General features: G+C 46.7%; 1 protein-coding gene across 1 annotated transcript in view; it reads left to right on the forward strand.

The window, feature by feature from the left end:
• Nucleotides 1–18,373, forward strand: part of LOC139060176 (carcinine transporter-like) — a 36,424-nt gene extending 18,051 nt beyond the window's left edge. The window contains exons 7-11 of the mRNA XM_070539106.1: nucleotides 5,690–5,904; nucleotides 13,564–13,742; nucleotides 14,430–14,593; nucleotides 16,255–16,339; nucleotides 17,060–18,373. Coding sequence (XP_070395207.1) covers nucleotides 5,690–5,904; nucleotides 13,564–13,742; nucleotides 14,430–14,593; nucleotides 16,255–16,339; nucleotides 17,060–17,086 — 670 coding nt within the window. The 3' untranslated portion in view covers nucleotides 17,087–18,373. The remainder of the gene's footprint in view (nucleotides 1–5,689; nucleotides 5,905–13,563; nucleotides 13,743–14,429; nucleotides 14,594–16,254; nucleotides 16,340–17,059) is intronic.
• The last annotated feature ends 886 nt before the right edge of the window (nucleotides 18,374–19,259 follow it).

Here is a 19,259-nt window from a genome sequence, read left to right on the forward strand (position 1 = left end):
GCTCTTTCTGGAAGCTGCCGATTCGTCTCAGGTATTCATGATTTTTGATGATAGGCCTACCTCCAAACTTCTATGACTGATGTATATATATATATATATATATATATATATATATATATATATATATATATATATATATATATATATATATATATATATATATATATATATATATATATATATATATATATTAAGCCTAGCGCTACAACCTATAACTAGGGACCTTTCTGCTAGGCGAACACCCCCGTTGCATTTGGTGGAGCTGCTGGGTTTACCTTCGCCATCCTGGAACTCCGCAGCCGAACGCTACCACCAGCTGTTGCAATGGATGAACCGGGACCATCCCAGGCTGCTGCTCCCGTGCCCCCCGCCATCGTCTGTTCTGGCGTCATCCGGCAGCGCGATCCGGCTATATTTAGCGGCACAGACGACCACGACGTGGAAGACTGGCTCGCCGAATATGACCGTGTAAGCGCCTATAATAGGTGGGACGACCGCGCCAAGCTGACAAACGTCATCTTTTATTTGACTGACGTGGCCAACCTATGGTTCCGCAATCATGAAGCCGATCTTACCACCTGGTCGGCTTTCACGGCAACTTTGGCAGAGGTCTTCGGCCGTCCCGCCGTTCGCCGGCTTCGCGCTGAGCAGCGCTTGCGTGGTCGAGCTCAACGCCGGGAGGAGACCTTCACTAGTTATATTGAAGACGTGCTCTCGCTATGCAAGCGCGTCAACTCGTCTATGGACGAAGCTGACAAGATCAAGCACGTCATGAAAGGCATCGATGACCAAGCCTTCCAGATACTTGTCGCGAAGAGTCCGCGGACGATTTCCGAGGTCGTACAGCTCTGTCAGCAGTACGACGAGCTGCGCAAGCAGCGTGCATCAACTCGCGCTGCTCAGCAGGACACCACGGATCTATCTCCGTTGGATTTCGGCCACGATGCTACCGACATCTCTGCTTTAATGCCGGAGATAAAGCAGTTCATCCGTCAGGAAGTGGCACGCCAACTTTCTCTGGCGAACAGCACACCCGAGCCCTCGACAACCTTGGCTCCCTCGCTTCGCCACGTCATTCAGACCCAAGTTGCCGCGGCGCTGCCATCTGCCCCTCCTCCGCAGCCTGCAGCTGGACCACTCACTTACGCTGACGTTGTCGCCCGGCCTTACGCTCCTCCGGCTCCTGATGCCTACCGGGCCACTGCCACCTTCCATGTGCCGCCGCCACCTTCACGCCCGATGGTCGTCCCTAACTCGGCCGCTGGAGCCCCTGTCGTCAACCCGTGGCGAACACCTGATAACCGGCCAATATGTTATTCATGCCATTTTCCGGGCCACGTAGCACGATTCTGCCGCCGTTGCAGCCCCCGTTTACCTGACAGTGGGGGTGCCTCAAGCTACAGGCCTGCTCGACTTCCGCGTCAGGACCACTCTAACCTTCCTCCGGACACCTCTTACAGTCGCCTCCCCTTCGATTCACGCCGGTCGCCTTCCCCACGTCGCCAATCCATTTCCCCGATGGTTCGCCGACCCAGCCCAGCCCGAGAGGAAAACTAGCAGTCGCAGTTCCAGAGGCAAGAACTGCGTTTCCGTCGAACATTTTAAGGCCTCATTCTGCGCCGGCGAACGAAATTGAACTGTCCGTAGACGGCGTCACCGTACACGCACTTATCGACACCGGAGCCGCCGTTTCTATTATTAGTGAGAAGCTCTGCCGCAATTTGCACAAAGTGACCATTCCCCTTACCTCTCTTTCTCTGCGTACGGCAACCTCACATCGCGTTCAGCCTTCAGCGTCGTGCACAGCCCGGGTTGTCATTCAAAGCGTTCTGCATGTTATCGAATTTGTCGTCCTGCCTCGTTCCTCGCACGACGTTATTCTTGGTTGGAATTTCCTATCTGTGAATCAAGCTCTTATCGACTGCGCTCGTTGCGAACTTACGTTATCAGTGCCGTGTTTTGACCCTGACGACTATTATTCTCCTAAAGTTGTTGCCGCCTCTGACATCGATATTGCACCTTTCTCCGCCGCTCTGGTTCCTGTGTTATGTAGCTCTGCTGCGAACTCATCTGTCCTGTTTACGCCGTCGACCACTTGCGCGCGCCGCCGGAACTTTCTGCTTCCGTTTGCTGTCGTCACTTTTTGCGAAGGTTCTGCTGCCCTTTACGTGTGCAACCCGTCCGCCTGCCCATCATCCCTACTCCGCGGCGAGTGCCTGGGTACAGCTGAAGCTTTCGATAGCATTCTCCCGGCCACCATGTTTGGTGATACGGCATCACTTCCGATTTGTGCCGTAACTCCTGCCGCCGCGACCGATGCCCTTGTAGACGTCTTCGCTCGTTCCGTCGACGCAGAACTCACACCTGCGCAGCACACCGAAATCATCAAGCTCCTCCAGCGTTTTCGTGCCTAATTTGACATGGGCCAACCATCCTTGGGCCGGGCGTCCGCAGTCGTTCACCGTATCGACACCGGCCAACAAACACCATTGCGCCAGCGTCCGTATCGTGTGTCGGCCGCTGAACGCCGTGTCATCGACGAGCACGTTGACGACATGCTGGAGCGTGGCATCATCCAGCCCTCTAACAGTCCCTGGGCATCTCCGGTTGTCCTTGTTAAAAAGAAAGACGGCTCCATTCGGTTCTGCGTCGACTATCGCCGCCTTAACCGAATAACGCGCAAAGATGTATATCCTCTGCCGCGCATCGACGATGCCTTGGACAGTCTGCAAAGAGCGGAATTCTTTTCCTCGCTGGATCTACGCTCCGGGTATTGGCAAGTGCCCATGGCAGAGGCCGATCGCCAAAAGACAGCCTTTGTAACTCCTGATGGGCTATATGAATTCACCGTCATGCCGTTCGGCCTCTGCAACGCGCCTGCCACTTTCGAGCGAATGATGGATAGCATTCTTCGAGGGCTGAAGTGGAAAACGTGCCTCTGTTATTTGGATGACATTGTGGTTTTTTCCACCGACTTTGCGACGCACCTCAGCCGCCTCGAGCAAGTCCTTGCGTGCCTCTCCACTGCAGGACTGCAACTAAATTTGAAGAAATGCCACTTCGGCGCTCGCACGCTTACTATTCTCGGTCATGTAGTTTCCAAAGACGGTATCCTCCCGGACCCCACGAAACTTAGCGCCGTAACCGAGTTCCCCAAACCAACCACCATGAAAGAGCTTCGCAGTTTCATCGGCTTGTGCTCATATTTCCGGCGCTTCATCCGTAACTTTGCCTCTATCATCGCCCCCTTGACGCAGCTTCTCACCGGCAGTTCTGACCTATCAGCCTGGTCCCCGGCATGCGACGACGCATTCCAAGAACTGCGACGCGTTCTCACCTCTCCTCCGGTACTGCGACACTTCGACCCATCTGCACCAACTGAGATCCATACGGACGCTAGCGGTGTCGGGCTCGGCGCTGTTCTTGCGCAACGCAAGGATGGCTTCGAAGAGTACGTCGTCGCGTATGCTAGCCGCACCCTTACCAAAGCCGAGGCGAACTACTCGGTTACTGAAAAGGAATGTCTGGCCATCGTTTGGGCAATCGGAAAATTTCGTCCTTATGTGTACGGGCGTCCATTTGACATCGTGACCGACCATCATGCCCTATGCTGGTTATCTTCCTTAAAAGATCCAACTAGTCGGCTCGCCCGCTGGGCATTGCGCCTACAAGAGTACGACATCCGCGTTATTTTTCGCTCCGGCCGAAAACATTCAGACGCAGACGCTCTATCCTGGTCACCCCTGCCCTCCGGTCCTGTCCACTCGTCTATTTCCACACATGGAGCCTTCGCCCTCAACATTACCGACATGCCATCAGAGCAGCGCAAGGACCCATGGATCTTTTCGCTTCTTGACTTCCTGTCTAGCCAGTCGCCAGCGCCAATTTCTCGGACGCTCCGTCGTCAAGCAGCGCACTTCATCATTCGGGATAACCTGCTGTACTGCCGCAACTACAATTCGAGCGGTCGCAAGTGGTTGCTTGTTATACCCCGACACCTGCGCCCTGACATCTGCGCCACGTTCCACGACGATCCCCAATGCGGCCACGCTGGTGTCTTAAAGACATACTCTCGCATCCAGCTTCGGTACTACTGGCGCGGTATGTACCGCTTCGTTCGCCAGTACGTCCGGTCCTGCCTCATATGCCAACGACGCAAGACGCCACCTCAACATGCCACCGGCCCCTTGCAACCTTTACCATGCCCCGCGCGCGCGTTCGACCGCGTCGGCATTGACCTATACGGTCCGCTTCCCAACACCCCAAGCGGCAACCGCTGGGTTATTGTCGCTATCGACCACCTCACGCGGTACGCCGAAACTTCAGCCCTAGCATCTGCCACAGCAAAAGACGTCGCCAGTTTTCTCCTTCGAAACCTGATTTTACGCCATGGAGCACCTAGAGAATTACTGAGCGACCGCGGTCGCGTTTTTCTCTCCGACGTCATTGCAGCATTACTAAAGGAGTGTCGCATCATTCACCGCACCACCACGGCATATCATCCTCAAACTAATGGGATGACAGAGCGTTTCAACCGCACCCTTGGCGACATGTTGGCCATGTATGCTTCATCTGACCACTCGAATTGGGATCGCATTCTGCCTTTCGTCACCTACGCTTACAACACCGCCAAGCAAAGCACCACTGGGTTCTCCCCTTTCTTTCTCCTTTACGGACACGAACCTTCATGCACTATGGACACGATTCTGCCTTACCGACCAGATGCTTCGGAGTGCACGACTGTTTCTAGAGCGGCTGCTTACGCCGAAGGATGTCGCCAGCTCGCTCGTTCGTTGACATCCCAGGACCAGTGGCGCCAAAAGCATCGCCATGATTCATCTACTGCGGCTACGTGCTTTGCTCCTGGCTCGCTGGTCTGGTTGTGGGTGCCCTCTACTCCTCCAGGCCTTTCCTCTAAGCTGCTCTCCAAGTACCACGGTCCTTATAGGGTACTGAAAAAAACATCCGCGGTCAACTACCTCATCGAGCCAACGGAAGCGCCTTCCGACCAGCGTTGTCGCGGCCAGGAAATTGTGCACGTCTCCCGGCTCAAGCAGTGCCATGACCCCCCTGTGTTTTCCTGCCCTTAGGTCGCCAGGATGGCTACTCTTTCGGTGGGGAGTGATTGTACTGAAGGCACTTGGCAGTGGGCATGGTGCCAGTGGATGAGAAGAAGACGACGTGAAGTGCTTGCTTCCCCGTTACGATATAGCGCCGATCTGTTTAAGCCTAGCGCTACAACCTATAACTAGGGACCTTTCTGCTAGGCGAACACCCCCGTTGCAGTTTGTTTGTTTGTTTCTTTGTTTCTTTGTTCCATACCGTCAGCCTTTGCCAAAGGTGGAGAGCACAAAGGCGTTTACAAAACAAAACAGAACACACAACCGACACTGTGAGTGAGTGTGATTAAGAAGCAGTAAACATTAAGCAACACGTACAATACATAATATAAAAGTGATGATTGAAATACGAAGCTCTCTTAGAACTGAGCTCCTAAACACACTCAGTGTTTACAATTTACATATCTCTACAGACAGATGCTAAAATAAAAATAAAAACTGAAAAGCGTTGCACCGCGAGATGATTGATTTAATGTCCTTGCTCCTCGTACGGCTGTGTCGCTCACTCTTGCACCGAGCGTCTCGATGTTGAGATTCCTCAGCGCAGTCTTCCGTTCCACGTCGCGCAGGTCTGCGAACGGCTGCGCGTACAGCGGCCTGCACATCAACGTGACGCACCTGAGCGGCAACGAGTTCCTCAACTTTCTCTACCTGGCCCTGGTCGAGTTTCCGGCCAACGCGATTGGCTGGTGGAGCATGGACCGCTACGGCCGGCGCTGGACAAACGTCTTCTTCGTGCTTCTCACGGCCACCGCCTGCTGGGCGGCCGTCATTGCCCCCGCGTGTGAGTTGATCGGCCGATCGTTCGAATTCATTCATTCATTCATTCATTCATTCATTCATTCATTCATTCATTCATTCATTCATTCATTCATTCGTGCATTAATTTTTGTTATAAATACTAGAAAACACAAGAGTAAGTCAAAAGAAAACAAAAAGTACGACGCAATATAATGCGCCACTCGTTACCAGCGTCATTTCACTACATACACTAGATCTAGGATGAATACCAGTTGCCATGCCTTCTTCAAAGAAACAGCAACCTTTAGCACTTATTTTCAGATTCCTTGAAAACGTTGCCTTAATTGACGAGTTCTAGAATGCTTACATGAACACCAGCATCCTTGTCTCAGTCGTACATACCATGATAATATATTTTCTTCCTTTCTTTTCCTATACCCGCCATTTTATACTTCTAGGGCATTTCTGTCCCCGATACCCTTCCCTGCGCAGAGTAGCAGTTAGGCACCTGAGTATTACACCGGCACAATTACCTCTACTTCAGTAGACAACTTTCTTAAATCTCTCTCTCCCCTTAAATACCTAGACGAAAATCATGCTGAGTATTAAGGCAAACACAGTAATACTTCTTAATTCGGAGATAATAAGAAACCTGTCTTCAGATTTCCAAGGGCAACGCAGTTATGGAGCAAAATGGCATGGCTATCGTAAAATGAGATCTTGTTATGCTGTTTGACAGAGGACGACCTATCAGTCAATTGGTCATTCATTCAGTCACACATTCAGTCAATCATTCATTCATTGAATGAATGAATTAATTAATTAATGAATTAATTCCATCACAGTTGGTAGCCTTCGCGTGATGTAGTGCTCAACCAGTCTATCAGCTTATCAGATTTTGCCTCAGCCAATCAGTGCAAGCCTGACGGCTCAAGCGATACTATCGCCTAAAGTTATCTTCCCAGAACGCGTCCCCTCGGTTCCTTCCCCTTTCTTTCATTATTGGCCCACTTTCCATTTTCTGTGTAACATACGCGGTGATTTTCGCTGAGAAAGTTTTGTAAGCTTTCTTTGAAGCGTTTATTGACGTTCTTGTTGGTTAATAACACTGAGTGTATGCGCTCCGACTATTGATAGATACTGGACTGTCATTCCGGTTAGCCATTTCTGCTAAACCTCACTGCTTACAATCGCGTCGTGCTTCATCACACGTGCTATTCGATGATCCGCGAACCCTACCGAAGGGCAGAACCACACTCACTGTCACTTTTAACGGAAAAAAATAGCGATCCCTGTTTACGAAAGCCACCTGTTTAGTGCCAGATGCACTTCCTTTCAGCCCACGACCTTGACGAGGGTGCATCGACGCTGTGCGTCACAGTTGTATATTTCCAGTCATTTCATATTGGCGCATCCTACAGCACACATTAAAACAACTTTTGCGGCACTGTGATTCACTGCAAATAGCATATCCGGCCAGTACCGGCCCATTCGCTCCGTTTTGAGAACTGTAAACGTCATATCCACAATTCGTAGTCGCGACACCGATTGCGTTCATGAGACAGCACTATTTTCAGGTTGATTGTCCTTGTTTAGGGAACTTCTCGTACGCGGAAAGTCAGAGAAAACTCGTTGGTTGAGTTAACGCGTATTTTGTAATGTCTTGTAATAATATTTAATTTATTTACATATTATTTATTCACAAACCTCGGAGTGTCCAGCAGGAGTATTATGTGAGGGGGGAGGGGGGAGGTTATAAAATATATATTTACAAGGGTAATGGTTTTATATTTACGGTGAACAACTGGATGTAAGCAGGGTGTGAAGGCATGCATGAAACAAGGCGTATCAGTGAATAGCTTAGTAGCCTTACGTACGCACTGACAAGACTTGTGGCATCCCTAGCAGCTGGTACAGGAAATACAAGGCAACGTCACCACCAGTCACATTTGAAATCCATTCAATTACGCTAGCGTAAGACTGAGCAACCTGCAATTCCGTAAGTGTAAGCTTACCTGGACGGCTTAATTCAATATTTCTCTTTGCTGTCTCTTTATGAGGTACTGGTCTGATAAGTTTTTCTTGAGTCCTCCAATGTAGAACGCGCACCGTTTTCTGAGTGCTGCCTTTGGATGTTTGAATTGGCTCAGTCACACAAGTCAGTTATACTAGCCGAATTCAGGTATGCCGCGCGATATGTGCAGCTATAAGGATTGGTTAGAAACCAAATATTCCAGCCCCTGGAATGTCCGCAGATACTCAACATGTTGTTTAACTTCTAGTGTAAGAAAACGTTGCCATAGCTATTTTCAATGGCGTCTACACGCTTTACATTCAGCCACGAATTTACCGCGTTCGACCCTCGGTGTTCGCAAACATAGCAAGCAGAACTGCGAAGCACGTGAGTAGGCGCACACTGAAATCTCTTGAGCGCAAGCGCATTTTCTTTTCCTTGATCGTTCCACGTGGTCTAAAAAGGAAACCATAGCAAGGAAATTGTAACTTCACATGCAATCGGCACATCCACTAATCCTTCCCTTACAAAAGAAGTGTTCTTTTCAAACGCGTATAAAAAATACGAAATTCTGACTGCGTTCTTTGTCGTTTTCTTCACCGTAATGACTTTCGAAGAGTTTGTGGCGACTGGCAAACTTTTCGTGAAGCCCACTAACGCGAAAGTTAGCCCGCACTTCTCTCTCTCTCTCTCTCCTCTCTCTCTCTCTCTCTCTCTCAAGAACGTTCACGCCGCGCCAGCTTGCTCATTCAGGCCGTGAAAACTTTTACGGCCTGGACCGGCTTAAATGCTAAATAGGCTTCTCTGGACGGGACTTTCGCTGTGCTTTTACTCGGCTGGCAATTTCTAGTATTACAGAAAGTCCTACGCAAGACATGAGACACTAGAAAAAAAATATATAATAGTGTCCATAAATTCCAACTTAGGCACAGAGCAACGTTCTAAGAAACAAACAATAATTAGGGGACTGAAAGCATGAAAGCCAAGTTTTGTGTTAATGCTGAGTTAAAGATGATATTTTCCCGTCGACCATTTTCCTTTTCCTGTCGAACTACGTGCCTACTAAAATCAAGTGGCCGCCAAGAAATAATCCCCGGATCACCCGAGAAGTAATACAGGCAAAGTTCCGTCTGAAAAGATTGCGTAGAACAACAGAAATTAAAGGAGGAAACGTATTCAGAGTGACGAAATTGCCTAATGTCATCGCGGAATTCAAGCTTACAGCCAAACGTGCAAATGAACATTTATTTAATGCAACATCACCCAACTTTCTTACTAATAATCCCGGAACGCTCTGGAGGCACTTTCACACCAATGATAGAAAAGCGTCCCTCCGACTCCTAGATGAAGAAACTGCGAAGGCCAATACATATAACATTTTTAATCAGTATTTACTGCAGACAATAGCATTAATCTCCCTATCCTAACCAGGCAGGGTATAAGCATTGGCAAATTAAACATTGCAGACGCTGGCATTTCTTAATCTCCTGTTTAGCTTTGACCCTAAAAAAGGCATTGGTCCTGACAGCATACCTACCAACTTTCTGAAAAGGTACGTAGAATGGTGCGATAGATACCTTGGCATAGTTACAGTTAAAAATTGACCTAACGACACCCGATTTTACGTAGTTCCCGATCTAACGAATAAATTTCGATTCCCCGGCGAGTTACCCATATGGTTCGATGTTGTCATCAACCCGAATTAACGAAATTAGCTTGCATTAAACCCGATTTCGCGAAGCTTTTCCAGAAATAAATGAGTAAGAAGGCTGTGATCTCTTTCTAATTTTGACGCAGATTGTTTTTCCTTCGAGCGCGCGCACTATCACGCTATCACGTTGAAACTTCTCGGTGCCCTAGTCATGGCCCTAGCTTTGCTTTGACGAAGCTGCTCGCGGCGGGGATGCACTAAACAAAGGGCTCAGCAGTCGCTAGCGTTCTTACGTGTCCAGATGGCGCTATAGGGTCGGCGGTAGTTGGGCCGCCCTCGAGTGCTGGTTACACGCGCAGGCGGGGTTTAGCGGCAAATACAATGCGGCGGTACCTTTTGAGTGTGGCTGCGTTACGATTTTAGAGTTCGAAGGACCGAAAAATCTCTCACTCGATTTTGCGAACTTCCCGACTCAACTAAATAATTCAAGCATGGCCATAATAACTTCGGTAATGCGTGCTTCAACAGTATTCGCAAATCACTCACGACGTAGGAGCTACCAAACGACTGGAAGATTGCAAAAATAATACCGATACATAAATCAGGCGACTCAGCAGAAATGTCAAATTTTAGAGCCGTTTCATTAACTAGTACATCCTGTAACTTTCCAAAGCACATAATCTTCAAGCACATCACGGTTTTTCTAGAGAGCATTGACATTTTGTCTCCCTACCAACACGGCTTTCGTAGTGGTTTATCAACAGTATTCCAACTAAGAGAACTAGCACATGATCTTGCATTTACAGTTAATCACCGCGGTAAAACTGACATTATTTTACTTGACCTATCTAAGGCATTTGATTGTGTATGCCATACCAATTAATCGCTAAAGTTGAAAGTGTTGTTGGAAAAGAGCGCCTTTCAGCCTGGATAAAAGAATTTCTAGTCAATCGTTCAGAATTTGTAATCTACGAAAAAGATGCTACCTAACACTGTCGCAGTTACTTGCATAGTTCCCCAAGGCCCAGTTCTTGAGACATTACTTTTCCTAATCTATATTAATGACATCACAGCTCACATTGATTGCAATATAAATCTGTTCGCCGGTGACTGCATTACTTCTAGCGAAATCACTAATTATAGCGACCACATCACACATAATTCACTCCTCAACACTCTAGCTACTTCGTGCTCTAATTGGCAGATGTCAATTAACCTAAAAGAATCTGTGACCATGACCCTAACAAGGAAAACTAGACCATCTAACTTTGCATATGAGATTAATACCATACCGCTAACTATAGTAGAACAACATAAATACCTAGGAGTTACACTAACCTCACAGCTCAGGCGGGATAAACATATTACGAATACCACAGAAGCGTTGCGCAAATCGTTCTTCCTCAAAAAAAGCCTTCCACTAACTGCCATATCGACAAAGCTAGTGGCCTACACAACGTTCGTTAGGCCAGATCCGGAGTGCGCAAATAAGGTCTGGTTTCCTCATTCAATGATTAACATAACAAAATTAGAAGCAATACAAAGAAAGGCCATAAGGCTCATTCACAATAAATATTAACGCGCTGACTCACAGACTAATATACTAAAGCAGTCTGGATTGCAACCGCTGTCTACCAACGCAAAAGAGGCTCGCCTGATGTTCTTGTTCCAGCTACTAAGAATAACTAGAAGGTAGATGTGTCTAGGTAGTACATTTCCTTTCCTGAGACACGAAAAATGCGCAACAAACATGCGTACACTTTAACAGAATACACATTCAACGAGACGCTTTTAAGTTTTCCTTTCACCCTCACCGTAGCTGAATGGAAGCGACTTGATCCTGCTATAACCAACATCGAATCGTTATTATAATTTACGTCACAAGCAGAAGCAGCAGTGCGAAAATAAAATCCTTTATCATCGCATGAGTCATCGTCACAGATATTGCATTGCGTTGGTTTTGTCGTCCCCTTTTCCCTTTGTTCTATTTTTTTATTTAGTTGCCATTATGTGGTCATATGCCACGCTCTGTTTCCAAAATAAATTAATATCTTATATTATTGTATTACTTCTAGTCCTAAGATGATGGTTGTAACTGCCGATGTTCCTGCTAATTTCTTGCCTAAATTTTTCTTCTCAAGTACTTTCTTCTCTCTCTCTCTCTCTAAGTGTCATATGTTATAAGCGCATCTCTTCAGCCAGCTTCATAATTTCTTGGCGCGTTCAGGGTTATATTACCGTCCGTTCCTATTTCATGTATAAATGGTTACCTATGTATTCTTCAATGTTACTTTTCTTTCTCTTCTTTTTTTGAGTATTACGTTAGTTAATTGTAATGTGGAAACATGCATTTGTGTTCCTAAACTCGGCGTCATTTTTATATTAGAGTCCTTGGACAATTGCTTTTCTTTTTCTTCTTTTTTTTAGTTAACTGTTCTGTCTAGATATTCTTTAACCATATTTTTCACTTAAATCCTCCATACTGGTATACATGAATATATACTATATTACCCAACTACCACGCTCTGGAATGAGAGTCGCAGTATTTTAAATAAATAAATATAAAAAACAACCCGCCGGGATGGCGTATTGGCTATGGCGTTGAGCTGCTGAGCCCGAGGGTGAGGGATCGGATCCCGGCTGCGGCTGCCGCATTTCGATGGGGGTGAAATGCAAAAACGCCCGTGTACCATGCCTTGGGTGCAACTTAAAGAACACCAGGTGGTCGAAGCTATTCCGAAGTCCCTCACTACCACACGGCTCATAATCAAATCGTGGTTTTACCACACAAAGCCCCGGAATTTAATTCAATCAATTTATACGACCACGAACCAGTTCGCCTACCTCTAAAGCTTCTCTTTCATGTGCACAACACCCCTGGACGAACTACACAGACATACTCTGCATATGCTACACCCACTTAAAAAAAAGACGAAAAAGCTCTTACCACAGAAGTGTTCGTAAGTAAAAAGCTCAGCCAATACTGGTGCTCACCATATCATTAGCGAAAGTAGCCGCCCGGTGGTAAATAGCACTTACGAACAAACATATTGGTCAATTCGGCACCTAGGCTTTATAATATGCTACAGGAGATGCATTGTAGACGCGCTACAGATGTTCTATGGCTTATAACCTTAGCGAAGGTTTCTGGTCAGCGCGAGTGTGTTTCTGCGCGTCTGTGGATGTATGTAACGTTTGTGCGTTTGTGTGATCACTGTGAATGCCATTAGTATCATCCTGCTACTGGAGTATCATGCAAGGCGACCGACCAGACTAAGATTTCGCAGCATGACATTAAACGTTCTATATTTCTGTGCCTTATAACAAATGCAATATCACAAACCATAACCCACCTGTAGACGGATCATTCAATGTAGACAGGCTACACAGAAGAAGCAGCTGAATGCTAGAAGCATGTATCCCTAACAAACGTTGACAGCCTAAATTACTCGCGGTTTCAGACCACTTTTCTTCAGCACATGCATTGGGGGGTCGCGCTCGACTCGGAGATGTCTTGTGGATGGGGTGCTGTCGCGTTCATATATTAAAAGCTACATTTAGCCCTTGCGTCCCCTCGACACGTCCATCCTGAAGGATGTGCAATGAATGGACACATATCACTATCACACACGCACTGCCTCAGTTGTCTGTTCGGGCACATAACCGTTGGCACATGCTCAGCGACCGAAGTTGTCTACTAAGCCAGACTGCAGCCACCAGCATGTTGTCTATTGTTGGCCACCTACTCAGTGACATATGTTGTCTGCTCGGTAAGGCAGCAGCCTAAGCATACCTAGTGACCCAATGACAACTTGCGTCACTGAGTGACAGCAGTTAAATACATACTTCACAGCGATAAAAGTTCCCAAAGAACTTCGGGTTAGCTGCGACACCCAGTAGTAAAGAAACCTGTGTTCTTGAACGCGATCATGCCATTTGTCATACAGACTTTAAAAAAAACGAACGCATCGCCCACGTTCGTCCTACGTGGCCCCCTTTATGAATAAACTTGCATGGCTTCACTGCTCGTGACGCAGCCGGCACGGTGCACATCGTCTCCTCGATCGTGGCCAAGTTCTCGACCACGGCGGCGTACATGATGATGTACCAGCAGTCGGCAGAGCTGTTCCCGACGCCGCTACGTTCCTTCTCAGTGGGAGTGCTCACCGCTCTGGCCGCAGTCTTCACGGCATCGGTGCCTTACATCGTCTACCTGGTGAGTCCGTCAAAAAAGCCACGAAAGAGAAAAGATCAGCTTAGACTGTTAAAGTATCCTTTGAAAGCTCTATTTTTGTTACTTTCGAGCCATTGATTGTTAGAAGAGAAAATGGCGGTACAAGTTTCTTTGTTAGGGAACTGGTGGATCAAAAAATGCATGGAAGTGATTGATAGACTCGGAGTGACTAAAGGCACAGTGATACTAGCCGTTATATAGATATATAGGCTTTAATAAAGGAGGAAGACAGGCAAGGCCGCTAAACTGTGTTAGATGCAGTAGGCCTTCGTTAGATCAGGCAGAATTTGCGACTATTTGTCGCCTCCCCGTTTTAAAGAGGATGCCAGTAATCATCATCATCGTCATCGATGCACTAAAGGAGGAGCCCGATGGCATACACACCTCAGTCATACGCCATGTGCGCCATGTGCCATGTGCGCCAATACGGTGTGTAGCTACAGCGCTTCAATTTAGTCACATTGACGTCTACATTCAGCGTGAAAAAGGTTCTGCCGGAATTCTTCCCCCCGATCTCTCTATCTCTTTCTCAAGCCACATTCTATATCAACGCATTCATTTCTCAACTCGCGGTATCGCTGTGTACCGCATAACATTAATCAGCATCATCATCATCATCATCATCATCATCATCATGAGTGACTAACCAACAGCCCCTACGTGACGCAGGTGAGGTACGGCGCGTGGATACCGTTCCTCTTCCTGGCCGTGCTGACAATGGCGGCTGGCATCGCGGCCGCCTGGCTACCCGAGACCAAGGGCTACCCGCTCTGCCAGACGGTTGAAGACGCCGAGAAATTTGGCAATGACCAAAAATTCTTCTCATTCAACAGGTGTGACACGGGCGGAGCGCCTGAAAGTTATTCTAACGTGTACTACCGCACAAGCTTAGTATAACCACAAAAATAACTTCACGAAGCCTTCTTATTAGCTTTTTCGCTCGACATGATAGTCGCATGGTATAGCGCGCAGCTTGCTACTTTCTTAACTGTTTTGCTTTTCTTATATTTTTGTTTATTTATTCGTTTCTGTTACGTGCAGAGAAGCGCTTAGCATGCAAGATGATATTGAGGTCATGGTGTAGACGTACTCGGCAAAACTCTTACGGCACGCTTGCAAAGTTTTTCTCACAGTCGGCCTGTAGACATGCGTCTCCTCTAAGGCCTGCGCGAACAATTTGTATTTCCTCGTCATCATTGTCTCTTTCGCTGCTCCATTCCTATCCTTATATGTACAGTAGACAACCAGCGTCAACCTTATTAATTTCACTATACCCTCATTTCTTTTGCCTTTCTATTCTTTCTGTTTTGTTTACGAAAAGTGTTACGTTTAAAGAACTTATGACCACGTGGGTGTCACATGAACGAGAAAACGTAGATCCAGCTTTCGGATTGATAACATGTCCATGTTTCATGCTCAAGCTGATGGTAAGCACTTCATATTAATTTGAACGATGCCCGCATCCTCCTCCAGCTAGGCAGAAAAGCAATTCTGTGAGACAGTTGGGGGCAATTCACATTAAATATGTGCAGACGGAACGCACATGTTTATACCTATGTGAATCTAACCTTTAGCGAAGAAGGTAATTAGACGCTTTACATATAACGTTGCTGCTTACAAATTTGTATACGTTCATGTCATGCAACGTGTAATCTCATGGAATGTGTGTTTATCCACCACAATGGATACAACTTTATTGTCATGCATTTTTTTGTGATTATGAACTGCATCGCTCACAAGCCATGCTGAAATACAAACTCCAAATCAGGTAGATGCGCCGCGTGAGATATACACGCAGCGATGTTACAATAACTCATACCCCGGTGTAGGGTAGCCAACCGGACGTGATTCTGGTTAACCTCCCTACCTTCTTCTTATCTCTATCCCTCCATTGTCGAGGGAAGAATGGTAATGACAGAAAGGTAAAGTGTAGTACGACACACATCAGGCAACATTTAGGGATTCTGTATATCTTGTGTCACACACAAGACATACCCATTCTGGTGGATTGGCCGTGAAAAGGCATACCCCTATAAGCACATACCGAATGGAGAAATGAACGAAAATGAAGTAAATCAATGAACCCGTTAAATCAAATTCACTATTCCATTAACAGATCGGTGTGCTTTAGAGATGCCTGTGAGCGAACATTACATTTACAGGTTTTATGTAGGAAGTTGTTTGTTATTGTTGCGCAGGAAAGAGGTGCGCATACTTGGTCAGCATACAAGAATTGTATATGCCGTTCGCTGGTACTTTCATTCAGTACGCATATACTTATGTATATATATCCACAAACGTATTCGCCGAGATAGCTACCCACCCAACCGCAGCCAGGTAGCCACGTCAAACCTGGAAAAGTAGGCAAAATAAAGAAGTTTCGCTTTAAATGTGTTACCGTACCAGTGCACGGCTAAAAGCGGGTATCATGGTACGATAACAAGTCTCGTGGATGCGAACTAACAAACATTCGGTATGTATGTTTTTTGAACAGGTTAGAGGAATCCTCGAAGCGCTCCAGGCGTGTCGAAGAAAACGGCGACAAGAAGACCGTCGAACTACAACCTCTGCAGGCTGAGGCATGACCGATTCGTCCGATCCCTCGTGCGATGCGCCATTTGCAACGAAGAAACCTGCGTGTCAACACATGTGACCACTACGTGCTAAGACACCATGCCTATTATATATATATATATATATATATATATATATATATGTGTGTACTAGTAGAACCCTGGGAGTGTTAGCCAGCGCCCCCACTCACAGACCTTGGCGGCGGACGTTCTCGTGACGCCTGCGGCAAAAAAGACGTTCCTCGTCCGCCGCCAAGGTCTGTGAGTGGGGGCGCTGGCTAACACTCCCAGGGTTCTACTAGTACACATAAATACCCAAGAAAGTGGATGGGGAAACGCCGCCGCGGTAGCTCAATTGGTAGAGCATCGCACGCGACATGCGAAGGTTGTGGGTTCGGTTCCCACCTGCGGCAAGTTGTTTTTTCATCCACTTTAATTTCCATTAATTTATCATTACTTTATTTCATTTATTAAGCACATGCAATTTCCCCTATGTTGTACTTGGTGTCAGTGTTTGTTGGCTTCTCATTATATGACTATATATATATTATACATTATATATTAGACATTATATATATATATATATATATATATATATATATATATATATATATATATATATATATATATATATATATGCTTGATGCTTGCTCTTACTTTTGAGGTAGCATATTTAGATCAACTGTTATTCCCTTCCAATGATTGCGATAACATTCTTGTTTCCAGGGAAGAGCCCTTAGTGTCCCCCACTGAACCTCCTTATACCTAAATTTTGCGCCAAGTCTGTCCATCAGCGCTCACCGTCCGCAACAATGCCACTCGCCACCTGCCCTATACTCAATCTCTCTCATGGTCATTTAAGCATAGATTGAAGCACTGCGAGCATAGAGCAGTGGTGGATGAGGCGCACCGTCGGTTCACTGCACCTCCATTCTATTTTATCAATCTCGCATAATGGCACCACCCTCGCACGTCATGGTGGCCGAAAAGCGAAGCGTCAAGCCATTGCCCTGTTATGAATTTCACTGCAATGCAATCAAGTTTCTTCTGGCGCTGCGATAGACCTATTCAACGTCGAACTATAAACACAGTCACCTCACATGCGCAAACGTTTGCCGGTCAAACCGGTAATCACTGCCGCTGCAGCATAACAACTGTTCGCTGCCTGTAGTGCATGCTGAAAGTAGCGCAGATCTCATGGACATTTTGTTTTCGTTCATTATGGGGAATTAAGTGACCTCTGATACGATCTCGACCGGGTGATGGGGGTCTCCACCGCAAGAATCAGGAAATGACGATGAAGCCGGGCTAGTGATTACGAAAAAAAGAAAAGATTGTATTCCCTCCATTGGTACATTAATGTGACTCTCACCTAAGTGTCGAACGGTTCTTATCCACTCGGGGGCCAGAACAGTATTAAATAACTGGCGGTCCTGTAGTCGTCGACATCTCCTTCGGGAGCCTGTTAGTGCTTTCGTTAGCTTATGCCGTTGATCTCTTGTCCTTCGGTCTGCCTTCTCTTCCCCCATCCTCCTGTGTCAGCTCGGGGAAAAAAGGGGCGACGCAGTTTCGGAGAAGAGGGTAATTATGTTGACATCGGGAGGCCCGCTTGAAGGCTTCTCACACTTGAGAGGTCAATCATACAGGGGCTAAGACGGCCTTAATTACCCCTTGCAGTCCTGTGGTCGTCGACGTCTTCCCGGGGAACCTGTGGAAGCATTAGCGCATTCGTCAGGCTCTGCGGTTGAGCTCTTGTCCTTCGGTTTGCCTTCTCTTCCCCCATCCTTTTATGTCAGCTCGGGGGGAAAAAGAAGTGACGCCGTTTCGAAGAAGATGGTAATTATATTGACATGGGGAGGCCCGCTTGAATGTCTTTCACACCCGACAGGTTCATCATAACACCTCCACTGACTGCAGTGTCGCCTACGTTACCAGCGCTAATGTTTGCTGTGTACATATGCCAACAGCGCTGATATTTCTATAATGTGTCCATCAGCAAGGCTTGAAGAGTTTACGAAGAATTAAAGTGGATTGCTCAGAGCCTGTGTTTGGTGTGTTTCTGCGGCCGACCTCCTGCAATAGCGTGCACACTACGCGTCTAACCAATTAATATTTGGTTTGAATACATAAACGACTGAAAGAGGTGAACAGAAGCGACAAAGTAAGCTGGAAATTGGCATAGAATGGATCGCAATGCCTGTCTATTGTTAACTAGGGGGATGGAAACATAAAAACTAAGGATATAAAGAAAGAAAGGATAGAAATAGGAAAGGAAGAACAAAACGAGATATATCAGGAAGGCTAAAGCAAAACAGACAAAAAATAAAGTGCGCCAGCGGGATCAGAAAAATAACAAATCAGACTATGCAAAACAACACTAAAAAAAGCTGAAAATATAGCCTAATAACTCATCACTCGGAAAGGAAAAGTACGCAAAAAACTGGAAGCCAAGTCAATATCTTCTTGGAAAAACAAGGAGTGCACGATAAGTCGGCCACGTCCAGACGCACAGCTCGGATACGAGCATTCTTCGAGGGTCATATGCATGGTTTCCCACGTAACTTTAGCTAAACTTTTAAAATATGCATATGCCACGTAGCTGGACAGAACCAAGGTAATGTTGTTTGCCGTTGCTTGGAGATACACAGGTTATTCTTTACATTCCCTTTAATTACATAATTAGTCTTAATTAGTCAACTTCTCAAGTATCATAATTAGGTGAAAAGTGTCGACAAAATTGTAGAGCAAGATGAAAAAACTCCCGATAGAGATTTATGTCACTCAATACGTGCGACATAAAAGTGTTATATTCCGAGCGTGAAAGAAGCCCGCGAATACACACAAAATTGTCGCTTGACTGGCCGCTCCAGACACTCAGATGTGCCTCCTCTACTAGGCCCGGTGTGTGGCGTTGGCCACTGGAGCC

Source organism: Dermacentor albipictus, chromosome 5 (genome assembly GCF_038994185.2).
Source record: "Dermacentor albipictus isolate Rhodes 1998 colony chromosome 5, USDA_Dalb.pri_finalv2, whole genome shotgun sequence".
Lineage (NCBI taxonomy): Eukaryota > Metazoa > Arthropoda > Arachnida > Ixodida > Ixodidae > Dermacentor > Dermacentor albipictus.